We start from the raw sequence: 16942 nt of genomic DNA on the forward strand, positions 1-16942 counted from the left end.
GGTGACAGCGGTGCACGGCCCTCGGGGGACCCCCCTGGGGACCCTGCAGCGGGTGCTCGGGGCTGCTGGCACCCAGAGCCGCAGGGGTAGGCACCCACAAAGGGCCCAGTGTGCGGCACAAGGGACGCCCTGTTCTGCTGGCACCGGATCACCCCAGGATGGCCGAGAAGAGCCCGATCCAGCCCCGGCTGGGGCACCCCTCCAGCGGCATGGGGGGTCCCGGGGGTCCCCAGCCCGGCCCCGCTGGCCGGCAGTGGGTGCGGGGGTCCCGGCGGGGGCCTATGCTCCGGGGTAGCTGGGCTGTGCCGGGGTGTAGGGCGGTGGTGCTGCGGGGGGAGCAGACGGGGTGTCACCGGGCCACCGGGCCCCCCCGGGAATAGGGAGGGACCCCGTTCCCCCCGCGGTGCTCACCTGTGGGGTTGTAGGCAGGGGGGCCGGAGGGGTACATGGGGTACTGGACGGCAGGGCTGGGCGAGGGGTACATGGCCATGGGGGTGAAGCCAGGCTGGGGAGGCATAGGGCCGGCTTTGGGGTCCATGGGGAAGGGAGCTGGAGGAGCTGCAGGGGGGTAGCTGCACAAGGGGATTTCCGGGCCTGCGGGAGAGATTGGGGAGGTGTGCGGCACCCCGGCACTGGGACAGGGATGGTGCCTCGGGGTGGTGGGCACCAGGGTAGTATCAGCAGCCCCCAATCCAGTGCCCAATATTCCCCCCACATCCCTTCAGGTCCCACCACCTCACCACCCCACAACCTCTCCACCCTGTACCTCAGGACCTCTCTTGTTCTCCCCATCCGTGTACCCCATGCCGCCTCCTACACCTCCATCCCTGAAGTCCGCCCCCCCCCGCATTCCAACAGCCCCCCTTCTCCTTGCCTCCCCCATCCCCCCCCCCCCGCACTTACAGGACTCTTCTGCTCCCCCTCATCCCTTCAGCTTCCACCCTGCACCACAACCCCGCCGCACCTCTCCAGCCCCCCGCCGACCCCTTCACCCCGTATCTACAGGATCCTGCACACCCCCATCCCTGCAGCTCCCCCCTTCCACCCCCAGGCCTCTCTGCATTCCTCGAGGCCCCCTCAATATCCACCACCCTGTACCTCAGGAACCCTCCTGCACTGCCCCCCATCCCTGCTGCCCAACCCCCACACTCGGATCCCCCCCTGCATCCCTCCAGATCCCCCCTCCTTGCCTCTTCCCGAACTCCTCCACTCTACCTACAGGACCCTCCTGCACCTCCCATCCCTGTAGCCCACACACACCCCAGTTCCCACAGGCATCCATCCAGGCTCCCCCAGTCACTCATCCTGTACCTACAGCACCCCCCATCTGTGCATCCCCCATCCCTGCACCCTCCCATTCCCCCAGGCCCCCTCAACCCCTGCACCCCGTTACCTCTGCAGGACCCTCTTGACCCCCCTCCTCCTGCACATCCCCATCCCTTCCGCCCCCCACCAGACTCCTGTTCCCCCTGAATTCCTCTAGGCCCCCTCAATCCTCCTCCACCCCCTTTACCTACAGGACCCTCCTGCACCCCCTTCTCCTGCACCCCTGTCCCTGCCCCCAGCCCCGCACCTTGCAGGGGGGTGGGGGGGTGCCGCCGGCGCTGGTACAAGTAGCAGCAGGAGCACATGAAGCAGCAGACGATGGTGGTGACGATGGCGATGAAAAGCACCACGGCTGAGGCGATGCCCGCGATGGTCTTGGGGCTGTGGGACCCCCGGGCGTGGGGAGCAGGGCCTGGGGGGCATCCGGGGCACACACCCCCGGCCAGCACCCACTGATACTGCCCACTGCCCAGTGCCCAGCACCCAGTGGCACTGTCCAGTACCACTGCCCAGCACCCAGTGTGACGCTGCCCAGTGCCCAGTACCAATGCCCAGTGACACTGTCCAGAACCGCTACCAGCACCCAGTACCAGTGACCACTGCCCAGCACCCAGTAGCATTGCCCACCCAGTAGCAGTGCCCAGTACCCAGTGCCAGTGCCCTGTACGAGTGCCCACTGCCCAGTGACCAGCATCCAGTAGCAGTAACCAGTGCCCATCACCAGCACCGCTGCCCAGCACCCAGTGCAAATTCTCAGTACCAGCGTCCAGCACCCAGTGCCAACCCCTAGTACCAGTGACCAGTCCACGGCATCCATCCCCCTCAATGCGCAGTGCCCAGTACCAGTGTCCAGCACCCAGAACCCAATACCAGCCCCCAGTACCAGTACCCAGTGCACAGCACCCAGTAGCAGTGCTCAGCACTCACTGCAAAGCACCAATGCCCAATACCAGTGCCCAGGGCCCAACAACCCAGTACCAGTATCCAAAACCCAGCACCACTGCCCAGTGCCCAGTACCCAGTGTCAGTATCCAGCACCCAGAGCCAACAGCCTGGCAACCCAGCAGCACTGCCAGCACCCAGTACCACTCCCCAGTGCCCAGAACCAGTGCACAGCACCCACATTCAGCGTCCAATAACAGCGCCCAGTGCCCAACACCCGGTGCCCCTGCCAAGTACCAGTGCAGAGCACCCAGCATCCAGCACCCGGTGCCACTGCTCAGTACCAGTGTCCAACACCCAGTACCACTGGCCAGCATCCAGAACCAGTGCCTAGCCCCCAGAATCCAGCACCCAATGCCCAATACCCAGTAAAAGGGCCCAGATAACACTGCCCAGCACCCAATACCAGTGCCCAGCACCCAGCACCTCTGCCCAATGCACAGCACACAATGACCAGCACCCAGTACTAATGCCCAGCACTCAGTCCCAGCACCCAGGCCGCCCAGGGGAGTCCCCAGCCCCATCAGCCCTGGCTGTGGCACCTGAAGGCAAGGCAGTGGCGCTGCTGGCGCTCGGTGAGCAGGCGCAGAGGGTCTCGGCAGCAGTACCGCTGGTGGCACGTGCCACAGCAGAAGGTGAAGAACTCGCAGTCGAAGCCAGGATGCCATGACCCGTTTCTGTCCACGTACCACAGGCAGTCCTCGCCCCCGGCCACTGTGGACAGCCACCCATCACCAGGGCCTTGGAGCACCTGGCCATCACCACCCTCGGGGGCATCGGCAGCACCCCATGCCCTCCATCCCCCACATGAGCACAGCCTGTACCCCACTGTGTCCTATTCCCTCGTCCTGGTCCATCCTGCCCCATGGACCCCCCAAACCCCTGCTCTGCCCCATCCTGCCCCATATCCCTTAAAACCCTGCTCGATCCTGCACCTATGGACCCCCACACCCTACTCCATCCAACCCTACACCCTTGCAGACCCCCCTGCAGCTTGTGCTGGAGCCCTCCAGGATGCGTCCCCCACACCCTTGCAGACCCAGCTCCCCGACCCCTCCAGATGCCCCCAGATCCGCCCAGCTTCCCCCCTTCCGCGTGTTCCAGTGGCACTTCCCGCTCTATTTCTGGCCGGTGCCACCTGTCTTCCCAGAAATAGCCGCGGGCCGAGGCCCGGGGGCGGCCGGAGGCGCGGGGGCAGCGTGCCGGGAGCCACGGAGATGGGCTTTGCGGGGGGTCTCACACGGCATTCACACCCCCCAAAATGGGACCACGGCAGCTCAGGGGCAAGTGGGGAAACTGAGGCACGGGGTTCGTGCGTGGGAAGCCCCCAGATTCCCCAGGGCTGGACATCCCGGCTCGGTCAGCCACCGTCTCCCTGCCTGCTGTTCCCGGGGGTCAGCGGCTACCGGGGACACCCCGAAACCAGCAAATGGGAGGTGGGTTTGGGGGGGGGGAGGGGGTGGACAGAGTGCCCAGGGGGACACTTCGGTGCAAGCAACCCCCCGGTCAAAGGGGCCCTGTGTGGCACGACTCACAGTGACGGCTGGCGGCACCGAGTCCCACCCAGCGGGATCCCCGTGTCACGGACGGTGGCACCGTGTCCAGGCGCAGGGTGGCACCGGATCCCCCGGCCCTCCCCGCTCCCCGTATGTCTCTTACCCATCGAGGCGGCCACGGCCACCAGCAGGGTCCCGGCCAGGGGCCAGCCGCTCCCGGCGCCGCCGGGCCCCATCCCGGGGCCGGGCCCGGTGTCCCCGCTCAGCGCTGCCCGGGACAGGGGCGGCGGCTGCGCGGCGGCGCCGGGACCGGAGCCGCTTCCGGGGCCGGTGCTGCCCGGGGCCGGTGCCGCGGTGCCGCTCCCTCTGCCGGCGTCTCCCGGTGCCGGAGCGGGGCCGGCGCAGGCCCGCAGTGACGCCGCAGCCCGGCGGCGCTCGGTTGCTGCCCGGTGTCCCCCCCCCGTCCCGCCCCCCCCCGACGCCGCCTCCCGCCGCAGCCACCGGCCCCCGCCCGCCCCCACCGGGAGGAGCGGCACTGGCAGGGCCGCCCGGGGATGCGGGGACTGGAGTGGCCTCGCTGGCACTGCCCCCCTGGCACCCGTTATTTCCCCTCTTCCTGCACCCCATCCTTTCGCTCGTCCTTGCACTGCTCCCCCGCACCCCATCCCCTACATCAAATCCCTTCCCTACCCCTGCTCCCCAGCATTTCCCCTCTCAGCACCTCTTCTCCCACCTCATCCCACCCCTGCACTCCTGATTTCCCTCCCCTGCACCCCATCACTTTGGTTCACAACACCCTTTCTCCAACCCCATTCTTTCCCTGAACACCTTATTTCCCCCCCCCCCACCCCGCACCCCCTCCCTTCACCCATCCTTGCACCCCTCCACTGCACCTTTCCTTTCCACCCTCCTGCACCCCAGCCCTGCACCACTCACCTCCATTCCATCCTTCCCTTCTACTCCTTGCCCCTTTCCCAGCCCGGGTCACTGGGATCCACAGCTGGATCTGGGGCACCCTCTTGGCACTGGGGTCACCCCATTACTGCCCCGAGCACAGCCAGACCCCAAATCCGCAGAGTCTCATCCTGGCAATGCCAACTGGACCCAGGGATGGGGGACCTCAGAGGGGGCACGGAGGTGACACATCCTGAGGGTGACGTATCCCAAAAAGCACCTTTATTAGAGACCAGAACCTCAAATTCAGGATCGTGGTGACACCAAGGTCACCGCAAGCATCGGGGTCACAGTGTCCCTATCAGCATCGCAGTGCCATTGAGGGAACACAGGGTGGGGGCCAGCCCCTGCCACCCTGCCGTGGCTCCCACCCGTGCCCCCACGCCGGGGTGGGGAGGCGTGAGACATCCCCGCCGTGCCTGGGCCAGCCAGGATGTGCCCCCTGCCCCAGGGTGGGGGTGCGGGCACTCACACTTGTGTGACGATCTCACCGTTCTCGGGCACGTAGACCTGCACAGGCACGCCGGCTGCTGAGCGTCGCAGCACCTGCACCGGGGGGCCCTGGGGGGACAAAGACCCTGTGGGTGTTGGCCCCCACCCTGTTTGGGCACACCACCGGGGGCACATCCCGGTACCGGCGTTGAGCTGGGGCAGTTGAGGGGGCATGGCCGCAGGTCCCCACTTGCCCAGCATTTGTCCCAGCAAGACCTCCAGGAGGAGAGAGGAAGCTGGCCCCTTCAGTGTCTGCAGGGACCCTTCCCTGCTCAAGGCCACCCCAGTGCTGCCCCAGGGACCCACATGAATCCTGCTTGTGGCAAACTAGGTGTGACAGGAGGGACTCACATAGGTCCTGCCCTAGGGACCCCCTTGAAGTCCTGATCCTTCCCATGGGACTCTTGTGAGACCCCAATCTTGCTCTAGTAACCCCCTTAAGGTCCTGGTCTTTCCCATGGGACCCCAGTTCTTCCACAGGAACCCCCATAGGGTCCTGGCCTTGCCCTTGGGACCTTCAACAGAAAGTAGGGACCTACATGGAACCCCAGCCCTGCTCCAGAGAGCCCCTTAAAGTCCTCACATGGGACCTCAGTCCTGCCCCAGGGGTCCTGGTTCTGCCCCTGGGACCCAGATGGGACTCCAAACCTGCCCATGGGACCCTTAGCAGGTCCTCATACTGCCCTGAAGGACCTTAAAGGACCTTATTTCTGTTTCCAAGACCCTCACAAGACCCTGGTCCTGGCCACTGAATCTCCTCAGGAACCCAGTTCTGCCCCAGAGACTCCTCTGGGACCTGAATTCTTCCCCTGCGATTCCCTCAGGACCCTAATCTTCCCATGAGGACCCACTCAGGATCGTGGTCCTGCCCCAGGGACCATCAGGGACCCTCTAGACTCAACCTATGGGACCTTGGACCTGCTCAGAGGACCCTTAGAGGGTCCCAATCTTGCCCCAAAGGATCTTAAAGGACCTTGATCGTCTCCTCGGGATCCTCCTGAGACCATGGTCCTGCCCCAGGGTCCCTTCTGGGATCCCAGTCCTGCCCCAACAACCCTCACAGGACCCCACGGACCCCCTCAGGACTTCACTCCTGCTCCAGAAATCCTCATGGAACCCCACCAGAGCCACATGTCCCTACACTACTCACTCAGGGTGACAACTCATGTCACCTGCAGGACAGCACCCAGGGGGTCTCCTTTCTCCCACATGACCACTCCCATCCAAACCCCAGCCAGACACCGTGTCCTACCTGAACCAGTGACAGGACTCCACGAGCAATGGGCCCCTCCCTAGTGGTCCCACCATGGGGTCTCCGGAAAGCCCCTTGCCGGTCAAGAGAGTGGGGCCGGGCACCCCTCAGCTGGGCACGTTGGTGCCACGACTTGAGCTCCTCAGTGACGGCAGCCTTGGAGAGCCCCCGGGCCCCAGCGGGCGCGTAGTCCTTGAGCGAGGGCGTGCGCACAATGCGGCTGCGGGAGGGCACCAGGCGCTGGTACCGCAGCGGGGCCAGATCCTGCTCGTACAGGAAAGTCGGGGGGCCAGCGGACGGCAGGAACTGGAGGGCACCTCGCGGGTGGTAACCAGGCTCGGTAAGGGGCAGCGGAACTGCAAAGGACACGTCAGGGCTGCTGCTGCCCGGGGAGGTGGCGTGGGAGATGCTGGAGAGGTCGGAGATGCTGTCATCGGAGCCAGAGCGGCACGCGGGGCCGGGGCTCAGGATGCAGGAGGTGGGCACGGTGACCGTGTAGTAGGTGGGGCGCCGGCGGGGTGCAACGCTGCGGCCCCGCGGCTCGACTGGCTGCCAGCACGGGTCCACCCTGCAGGCAAGACACTGTGGCTGTGGGAGGACCCTTCCCCTTGCCCCAAAGCCAGGGCGAGCCCTGGGAAAGGTGCGCCCATGGGTGTGGGGTGCAGCCACCTAGTGGGGAGACATCCAGCCTCCTCCCATGGGATTAGCTCCAGCTTCCCGGGGGGGCAGTCTCCAGCCTCCTCCCAAGGGATTAGTTCATCCTCCCCATGGGGCTGACCTCCATCATCTCCATAGGGTTACTTCCATCCTCTCCATGGAATTATCTCCAACCTCCTCCCAATGGATTTCTGTCCATCCTCCCCACAGGGTTTTCTCCCACATGCCCCCCCACAGGATTATCTTAATCCTGGCTCTGGGATTATCTCCATCCTCCCCGATAATATTGTCTCCATCCTCCCCATGACTCAGCTCCACCATCTCCATGGGGTTAGATCCATCCCCTCCCTATGGGATTATATCTGTCCTCCCCATAAGATTTTCTCCATCCTCCCCATACAGTTAGGTCCACCCTTCCCTTGGTGTTCTCTCCATTATCCTCTCCATGGGATTATCTCCATCCTCCTCCCCATGGCTTTAGCACCATCATCTCTACGAGGTTCTCTTCATCCTCTTCCACAGGATTACTTCCATCCTCCTTCCCACAGGGTTAGCTCCAGGGTTACTCCCATCCTCTTTCCCACAAGGTTAGCTCCATCTTATTCCCAGTGGGACTATCTCCATCCTCCTTCCCATGGATTGAGCTCCATCGTCCACATGGGATTATCTCCATCCTCCCTTGCAGGAACCCTTGCCTATCCTCCCCCTGCTCAGGACATACCTCAGGGACTGGGTCTGTGCCCGCCGTCCTGATGGCTCTGGGGTGCTGGGAGCGCTGGAACCCGCCTGCCGGCACAGCACCAGGGTCCGGATGGGGATGAACCGGTAGGGAGGGTCCCCTGTCCTGGATGCTGGGGAGCCTGTGGGGTCAGGGCTGCCGGGGGCCAAGCAGCTGGCGGGGGCAGCCATCAGGGACCCAAGATAGCACTGGGAGCTCTGGGTTTCCCCATCCTCAGGGTCCACACTGGCATTTTTGGCCCTCTCATAGGGTCTGTCCAGGCTGGTCTCCTGCCAGGGAGTGGGGGGGGCCGTCAGAAGCCCTGACTCCTCCTCCTCCTCGGCGGGGTCCTTTGGAGATGGGGACCTCCGTGGGGTGGCAGGTCCTGGCGGCCGTGTGTCCTCTGTAGGAGAGATGGAGGGTTAGGATGGAGGGGACACAAAGAGAGGGTTGGGATGGAGGGAACAGGTGGATGGTTGGCATGGAGGGGACATGTGGGGGGTTGGGACGGAAGGGACACACAGGAGAATGGCACAGAGGGGACATGTGGGGGGTTGGAAGGGACACACAGGAATGGCATAGAGGGAACACATGGCAGTGGAGTGGGATGGAGGGGACCTGTGTGGGTTGGGATGGAGAGGACACAGGGAGAGTTGGAATAGAGGGGACACAGGAAGGGTTGGAATGGAGGGAACATACAAGGGGTACCCTGGTGTCCCCCCTGCTCCCAACAGCCCCCTCACCCTCCTCCAGCAGGCCGGCGTCAGACATGGAGCTCTCGTCGGAGGCACTGAGCTCTGTGGGGCAGGGCCCTGTGAGAACAGAGCCGGGGCCGCCTCCGGGAGCCAAAGCGCTCCCACGGCCCCGCCACCACCCAGCGCATCCCCGCGGGCCTCCGCTCCCCTCTCCCACGCTGCCTGTCCCAACATGCCCCAGGATGGCGGCGGTACCGGCCAGGCCGGCTCTACCAAGCCGCGTGCAGTTCCCAGCCTGCCTGGGATGGGCAGGCTGGGGGTACCAGCAGGGAAGGCGCCACCACCGCTGCTGTGGCCCTGGTCCTTGGAGGGGACGGGGACAGAGAGAATGGGGACAGCCTTGGATGGCCGCCACTGGGATGGGGACACGGCAGCTGGGCCACATCCTGCCCCCCTTTGGGTGCACGTGCTGAGGATGGGTGATCGGGGACAGTTATGGGGTGCAAGCGGCAAGGGTGAAGTATTGGGGTACATTCAGGGGAGTGCAATGAATGGAGGTGAAGTACTGGGGTGGATTCACTGGGTACCGCTGGGGATGGTTTATCGGGGTGCATGCACTAGGGATGGAGTTCTGGGGTGCATGAAGGGGGTACATACACAAGGGCTGGTGTGTTGGGGTGCATGCACTGGGGACAAAGTTTTGGGGTGCACTCACGAGGGTACAACCACCAGAGATGAAGTATTGGGGTACCTTCAACAGGGTGCATTGACAGTGAGAGCGTACTGAGGTGCATGTACCAGGGACAGCCTTCCAGAGGGCATCCAAGGGGTGCATTCAGCAGGGATAGGGAACTGGGGTGCATTCACCAAGGATGGTATGTTGGGGGCATTTGGGGGGGGGTGCATTCATTGGGGGTGTAGAACTGGGTTGTATTCACAGGGGATGGAAGGTTGGGGTGCATCCAGGGAGGTGCATTCACCAGGGATGGGGAACTGGGGTGCAGGCATTGTGGATGGCATATTGGGGCGCATCCAGAGGGGTGCATGCACTTGGGATGAAGGACTGGGCTGCATCCAGTGGGGTGCACAGGGAATGTGGAATTCAGGTGCATTCCCCAGGGACACCCAACCAAGCAGCACCCCATTCTGCCTCCCTGCCCTCCAGCATCCCCCCACCAGCTGGGGGGCTCGGGGGGCTCACCCTCGGCAGTGCTTGTGTCCCGCTGCCCTGCCAGGAGCCGCCGCTGGATCAGGACCTGTTCCAGGTCCCGCAGCTTCTGCTCCTCCCGGAGCGCCGCCGTCTGCCGCCTCTTCCGCACCCGCCGGCCAATGTTCTCCTCGTGGCAGAGCCGGCGGGAGGCCTCGGCAATCTGCAGCTGCAGTGCCCGCTCCCGTTCCAGAGGGTCCTGGGGGCGGGGGACATGCTCAGAACCACACCTCGACACCCCAAGCCACCCATTGTGCTTAACACTCCAACACCACCCACAGCACTTGGGATCCCAACCCCTCCCAGCATCTCATCTGGAATCCCGACACCCAGCACCACTCTTGGATCCCAACACCACCCGTCATGCTCAAACCCCACCACTACCCATAACAGTTGGAACCCACCTCCTCCCATAATTCTGGCACCCTGATACCACTCATCACACCTGGTACCCCCCCTCCTCCCATCACCTTGGCACCCCAACTCCACACATTATGTTTAGGACCCCATGACAACCCATTAACACCCCAACACCACCCATCATGCTTGGAACCCCACTTTGTCCCATCCCCTGGGGACCCCAACACCAAACATCGCATTCAGAACCCAAACACCTCCCTTCACTGGGGTATCTCAGCCCCCCAACACCATCCATCACGCTTGGAAGTATCCCCCTGCCCCTCCCACTCACAGCACTCGGCACCCAACCCACCACCCATGGGATGGGGATGGTGACATTTCCAGGTGTCCCTCAGGCACCCAGGGGAGGGGAGGGGAGGGATGGGTCCCCACCACCTTTTCACCCCAGGGACCCCCTCACCACCCCACGCAGAACGACAATCTCATCCAGCTTGAAGGCAGCCCCGATCCTGCGCCGGACTTTGGGGGGCTTCTCGCCGGCTTTCAGGGGGTACTCGCGGGGTAGGGTCCCTGTCAGCTCCTGAGGACGGCACAGGGACACTGAGCAGAGCCATGGCAGCATGTGAGGGCAGGCAAGGGGTCCTCGTGCCTGCTCACCGCCTCCCGCAGGCACAGCCGCCGCAGCTCCTGGACGCAGCCGTCGAGCCGCGCCTCCAGCGCCTGCTGCTGCCGCCGCCCCGCCTGCACCCGCTCCTTCGGCGGGGACACCGGGCTGTCGGGGCCTGGAACGGACACACGGATGTCTGGAGGGATGGGAGCACCCACGTACCATCCCCCGCCACCCCACAGCCTCCCTGCCTTAGCTTCCCTCCACCGCAAGGGGAGGAAAAAGCAGCCGTGACCCTCCTAGCAGCACCCATGGGTGCTCCGGCTGCCCCAAAGCAGCTGTGCCTCCCTTCCCCCCCGGCAGCACCCGTGGGTGTTCTGACTCCCCTGGGACACCGGTTTCCCCCACCCAGCAGCACCCATTGGTGTTCCAACCCCCCCAGGGTATCCAGAACCGCCCCCCGCCCCCCCCCAGCAGCACCCATGGGGGTCCTCCAATCCGCCAGGGTATGCATGAATTGCCCCAGCAGCACCATGGGCGCTCCAGCCCCCCCGGGACACGCGTGACGTCCCTGCTGGGGAAAGGGGGGGGGGCACAGGAGGAAGGTTTCAGTCTGACTCAGCCATCCCAAGCCAAACCCGTCTGAGTCAAATCCTGTCCAGAGCACCCCCCACCACACTGGGGGTGCCTCCCCAAACCCAGGGGAAGCCCCCATTCCTCTACCCCTTCATTTCCCCAAAGCTTTTCCCAAGTAGCTCTTGTATGTCCCCAGAGTGTCCCCATGCACCCAAGTCCTCGGTTCTCTGCATGGGAAGGAGGGGCACGTCTATCAGAGCACCCATGGGCGACAGGGGCACCCCAAACCTCCCTCACCCCCAACCCCCCTTCTCACCCGAGTGCAGCATGATCCCGCTGTCCGTGTCACTTGCCTCCCCCATGCCGCGCCGGGACCCTGCGGGCAACAGGGGGGACACAGCTCGTCCCCACGCCCCTAGCCGGGCTGCACCCATGGGTGCCCCCCACCCCGCACCCCCAAAACGCCTCATGTCACACCGGGTGTGCCGCGATGGCGCCGGCGGGGAGGCGAGGCTGTGTTTGCTTTGCCTTCTTGTAGGTCCTACCATAAATAAAGGGTGCGGACAACGCGGGGCGGGGGAAGGGTGACACTCTTGAAGGGCTCAAAGGTGGTCGGGGTGCGGCGGGGGGCGCGGGGGCCCCTCGCTCCCGCCCCAGCTGGTTTCACTGCGCACCTCTGCCAGTTTTCCTTTCTTTTCCGTCTGGGCTGGCGGCAGATCCTGGGGTGGGAGCGACCGCCGGCCTGGGAAAAGGGGGTCCCCAGCACCCCAAGACCCCCAAACTCTTGGGGAGGGAGTGAAAGGGGGGCAGTGGGGCGGGGGGGGAGGGGGTTCACACCCCTTTTCCAGCGCCGTCACCTCGCTGTGCCTCAGTTTCCCCAACCCGCTCCACGTCGCACTGGGCGGCCAGAGGCAGAGCAAACGTCCCGGGGGTCCCGACGGGGTGGGAGAATCCCTTACCTGGGCCCGCCGCCGCTGCCGGCTCTGCTGCGCCGGGGCACGGACGGGTCTGGGCTTGAGCGGAGGGAGGAGCGGGGGGAGCAACACCTGCCCCAGTCCCCGCCCCGCTGCGCTGCACCGCACGGCACGGAATGGAATGACACGGCACGGCACGGTACGGCACGGCACGGCACTGTGTGGCATGGAATGGCACTGCATGGCACTGTATGGTATGGTGTGGGTGGCACGGGAACGTACAGTGTGGCGTGGCTCTTGGTGGCACGGCATGACATGGCATGGTGTGAGATGTTTTACCATGGTTTGGTTCATGTTGATATGGCATGGCATGGCATGGTATGGTGTGGTTCAGCCTGGTACAGTGTGGCACAGCATGGCATAGAACTGTGTGGTGTGGGATGGAACTGTGGCCTGGCATGGAATGTCATGGCACGGTATAGGTGTGTCACAGCATGGCCTGGCACAGTGCAGCATGGGGTGCTGCAATTTGGTGTGGTGTGGCACTGCAGCCTGGCACAGCCTCGTGTGGTGCTTATTGGAGGCTCCATCCTTAGTGCCATGTAGGCATGGGCCAAGCACAGGGACCACTGTCCCCATCCTTGCCCTGGCCATGCACAGCAGGACAGTGCCAGGATGGTGCCAAGGCTCTCCCAGGCCGTGACAAGATAATGCCACAGCCACTATGGCCCCTCTGAGCTGGATTGGGGTGAGTTGGGCACATCCTGCATTGCTGCACCTGGCAGGGTGGGGAAGAGGCTCATCCTCGTGGGATGGGCTGGACAGGATGGGGTGAAAAGGCAGGGAACAGGCAGGGTGCAGGCAGGGGGATGCAGGGAGCAGTGTGGAGGGGGCTGCAGGCTCCCCAGAACAATGGCCTGTTCCCCTCCTTGGTGCCCAGGGCGGTGCTGCCAGCCTGGGGCTGCTGATGTGAGATCAGCGCCTCCTTCCCTCCCAGCGGGCTCCAGCTGCAGGTGGAAGGGGCAGGGGTGAAACACGTTTAACTGTGGAAATGGAAAGAAACACCAGGAGAAGACAGAGGAGAAAGGAGAGGGAGACTGAATGAGTGAGGAAGGCTCTGTGCCACCAGGGGATGGCTGAAGGCCTTGGATGGACACCAGCTGCAGCTGGGCTGGTGGCACCACCAGCAAAATGAGCCAATGGCCACCATGGCCACCCTTTATCCCCACCATGCACCATCAGCCCATGGCAATACCGCCCCATTCCTGTCTCTGTCCCATTTCAATCAAGAAAAACAAATAAAAGACTTTATTTGATGTTTTCTGGTTCATGGAGCCAGAGCAGGTGCAGGTCAGGGGGAGAGTGTTGCCTGCATCCTCCACATCACCTGTGGCACTGCCCTGGCTTTATCAGCTCCTTCCAGCCCTGGCACCCTGGTTGTCACTGGCATGGGGACACCAAGGCTCCAGTACTCATCCCTGACCACAAGCTCACCCAGAATGGCAGCGCTGGGTGCCGTTCCCAGTGCCAGGATGTGCTGGGGACGGGGGCAGCCCAGTGTGTGCCGGGGGCCTCAGGGAGCTCTGCTGGGCTGGCTTCCGCTCACGTCTGCCGGGCACCCGCCTCCTCCAGCTTCATCTTCCGCAGGCTGTCCCTCACCAGCAGGAACTCGGGGCGAGGGTCCGGCTCTGGCCCAGCCACCTCCCGCTCGTGCTGCAGGAGGGGCAGCCATGGGGCCTGGTTGGGATCCCCCCAGCCCTCCCCATGACCCGGCTGTCTCCTGAGCCAGGTATTTCCTCAGCTGTCACCATGACCTGGTCACTGTTGGCCATCCCTTGACCTGTGTCCACTCCGTCAACTTCCCTCAGCCACCCACCAAGTTGCCTGGATATTACTCAACCCAACTGCCCCAACAGCCTGATCAGCACCTGGCTGTGCCCAGGGAAGGACATGGATAGGTAGCTGGATGGGCATGGGGAGGATGGATGGATGGATGGATGGATGGATGGATGGACGGATGGATAGATGCGTGGATGGATGGACGGATGGATGGATGCGTGGATGGATGGATGGATGGATGGATGGATGGATGGATGGATGGATGGATGGATGGATGGACGGATGGAGGAATGGATGGATGGATGGATGGATGGAGGAATGGATGGATGGACGGATGGATGGACAGATGGATGGATGGGCACACGGATGGATGCGTGGATGGATGGATGGAGGGATGGATGGACGGATGGAGGAATGGATGGATGGATGGATGGATACATGGGTACATGGAGGTTGGATGGGAGGATGGATTCATGGGTACATGGACGGATGGTGGATGGATACATGGGTGGATGAATGGATGGATGATGGTGAGGTGAAGGCAGGAGGGTTGGCCTGGATGCAGGGATGGAGGCTGGGACAGAAGGACAAGGACAAAGAGACATCACAGACCTCCTCAAGTCTCTGGTGGCGCTTCCTCAGCTGCTGCTCCAGGTCGGACGGGGGCCCCCGCAGCTCCTCCCGCAGCTGCCTCAGACGGAGGCTCTCCAGCACCCGCGGGAGCTCGGCCCTGTGCCGGGGCAGGATCCCCCTGTGGGGATGACAGACTTCAACCGGCCACCCCACCCGGCCACCCAGCTGGAGGCAGGCCCGTCCCTATGCCCACCTGCTGTGGCTGAAGAGCAGTTCCCGGTGCAGGTCCCGGTGGCTCCGGGACTCCCGTATCGGGTTTGGCACCTTCTTAGGCTGAATGAGGCCCCTGTGGCCATCAGGGGCCAGGTCCAGTGAGAGGACATCGCTCCTGTCACCTTCTGGAGGGGTAGGGGGATCAGTGGGGGATGGGAGCACCAGGGGGTGGGTCACCAGAAAAATGAAGTCACCAGTGGGAAAGGGTCACCAGGGAGGGGGTCATGGGGGGATGGGGTCACCACAAGGGGTGGGACAACCTGGGATAGGGTCACCGGCGGGTGGGGAGGAGCCACATGCCAGCACAGGGTGAGATCCTGGACACCAGCCCTGTGTCCCCCAGCCCCTGGAGTCTTGTGGTGACATAGCCTGGAGTCCTCACATGCTGCCCCCAGCACCCCAAGGGTCCCTGTGTACAAGTGTCCCTGTCCCAGGCCACCCTGTGGTCCTCATATCCTCCCATCACCCCTTAGGGTCCTCATTATCCCTGGTGTACCCACCACCCATCAGGTGCCCATCACGTCTCAGGTTCCTGTTGTCCCTTGGGGTCCTCATTGTCCCTGGGGTCCCCATCACCCCTGGGGTGTTAGTCATCCCTCAGGGTCTTCATTAGTCCTTGGGGTCTCTATCACCTTCAGTGTCCCCATTGTCCCTGGAAATCTGTTCCCCATTGCTCCTGAGGACCCCAAGTTCCCATCACCCTTTGGATTCCCACCACTCCCTGGTCCCCATAACATCCAGGTTCCCATTGCCCCTGTGTCTCCATCACCCCTGGCATCCCCATTTGCCTTGGGGTATCCGTCACCCCCCATCCCCATTCCCCTGGGTCCCACAGCCCCATGCCCTAGTCCCAGCACCCACCCAGCACCGCGCTGCTCCTCGAGGCTTTGTCATCATCCTGAAAAAGGCAAAGACAAAGTTGTCACTAGTGGGGACCAAATCAACCCCTGATGTCCCTCCCGCTGCGAGCTGCAGCTGGCCTTGGTGGGAGCAGGAGAATGGAAATTCTCCATGTTAGATCTGAACAGAACATGTTAGAACCTAAGGAGGGTGAGGGGTCCCCAGGCTAAACACCAGAGGACAGGCAGACGTTGGCCCTGGGGATGTGTCTTGGCATGACCCCTGTTGTCCCCTGCCACCCCCAGCACGGGTGTCCTTGTCCCCCTGGCATCCTACTCACCCTCTCGCTCTTTGAAAGGCTCCATGTCCTCAGTGCCAGCTCTCCTTGTCCCTGCACCCTGGGGGCTGGGGGTGCAGGAGCACAGCCGGGGCCAGCCCCACAGAACCAGCGGATCATCGCTGTGCCCTGCCAGTGCCAGTGACGGTGGCAGTGACGGTGGCAGTGACGGTGGCCCTTCTCCTATCAGCAAGAGGCACTAAGCCCTGGGATTAGCCCTGACTGGGTTGAGGGGATGGTGACAGATGTCCTGCGCTGGGCTGCTGGCACTGTGCCCGTGGCTGCTCCTGGGGGCACTGGGGTCACCAGTCCCACTCTGGACACTGGAGTCTGCTGGGGGCACTGGAAGCACTGAGGGGAACTGGGACCACTATGGGTGCACTGGATGTGCTGGGGGCACCAGACTCAGTGGTGGCACTGGGAACACTGATGCTGGGTACATTGGGAACACTGGGAGTGCTGGGTACATTGGGAACACTGGGAGTACTGGGAACACTGGGTCTGTAGGGGTACTGGGACCACTGGGGGCACCGGAGTCTGCCGGGGGCACTGGGAGCACCAGACCCTCTGGGGGAGCACTAGGTTAACTGAGGGCACTGGGAGCACTAGGGACATTAGGAACACTGGGTGTACTAGGAGCACTGGGCTTGCTGGGGGCACAGGGAGTACTGGGAGCACTGGGACTGCTGGGGGCACTGGGGGCCCTGGGAACACTGGGAGCCTTAGGTTTGCTGGGGGCCCTGGGAACACTGGGAGCACTGGGGACTGCTGGGAGCACCAGGACCACTGTGGGAACATTTGGGCCACTGGAGGCACTGGGAACCCTGTGGGTACTGGGGTCACTGGGAAGACTGGGACAACTTGGGGCACTGAGGTTTGCTGGG

The 16942-nt window shown here is 63.6% G+C and overlaps 3 protein-coding genes across 9 annotated transcripts; all 3 read right to left on the minus strand.

Moving 5' to 3' along the window:
• Window positions 1-185: 185 nt before the first annotated feature.
• Window positions 186-4183, minus strand: SHISA4 (shisa family member 4). The gene is made up of 5 exons (XM_039565370.1): window positions 3928-4183; window positions 2811-2982; window positions 1574-1707; window positions 412-594; window positions 186-326 (listed from the first exon to the last, which is right to left on the minus strand). The coding sequence occupies exons 1-5, from the start codon at window positions 3998-4000 to the stop codon at window positions 280-282; spliced, it is 609 nt and encodes a 202-aa protein (XP_039421304.1). The 5' UTR covers window positions 4001-4183; the 3' UTR covers window positions 186-279.
• A 735-nt stretch (window positions 4184-4918) lies between these two features.
• Window positions 4919-13772, minus strand: INAVA (innate immunity activator). Of its 7 annotated transcripts, none has more exons than XM_039565420.1 (9): window positions 13691-13772; window positions 11599-11658; window positions 10757-10881; window positions 10560-10679; window positions 9734-9938; window positions 8581-8634; window positions 7841-8240; window positions 6463-7030; window positions 4919-5279 (listed from the first exon to the last, which is right to left on the minus strand). In XM_039565420.1, exons 2-9 carry the CDS (start codon window positions 11642-11644, stop codon window positions 5187-5189), a joined length of 1611 nt encoding a protein of 536 aa, XP_039421354.1. In that variant the 5' UTR covers window positions 11645-11658; window positions 13691-13772; the 3' UTR covers window positions 4919-5186. The 7 variants fall into 7 exon arrangements, with proteins under 7 accessions (XP_039421354.1, XP_039421349.1, XP_039421348.1 ...); XM_039565415.1 differs by lacking the exon at window positions 13691-13772 and adding an exon at window positions 12242-13393 and having other exon boundaries at window positions 10563-10679; XM_039565414.1 differs by lacking the exon at window positions 13691-13772 and adding an exon at window positions 12242-13393.
• On the minus strand, window positions 13476-16228 carry LOC109145271 (protein FAM107B-like). The gene is made up of 5 exons (XM_039565421.1): window positions 16062-16228; window positions 15743-15779; window positions 14862-15006; window positions 14648-14786; window positions 13476-13909 (listed from the first exon to the last, which is right to left on the minus strand). Exons 1-5 carry the CDS (start codon window positions 16176-16178, stop codon window positions 13799-13801), a joined length of 549 nt encoding a protein of 182 aa, XP_039421355.1. The 5' UTR covers window positions 16179-16228; the 3' UTR covers window positions 13476-13798.
• Window positions 16229-16942: the final 714 nt, after the last annotated feature.

This window comes from Corvus cornix, chromosome 26 (assembly GCF_000738735.6).
Source record: "Corvus cornix cornix isolate S_Up_H32 chromosome 26, ASM73873v5, whole genome shotgun sequence".
NCBI classification, from domain to species: Eukaryota; Metazoa; Chordata; class Aves; order Passeriformes; family Corvidae; genus Corvus; species Corvus cornix.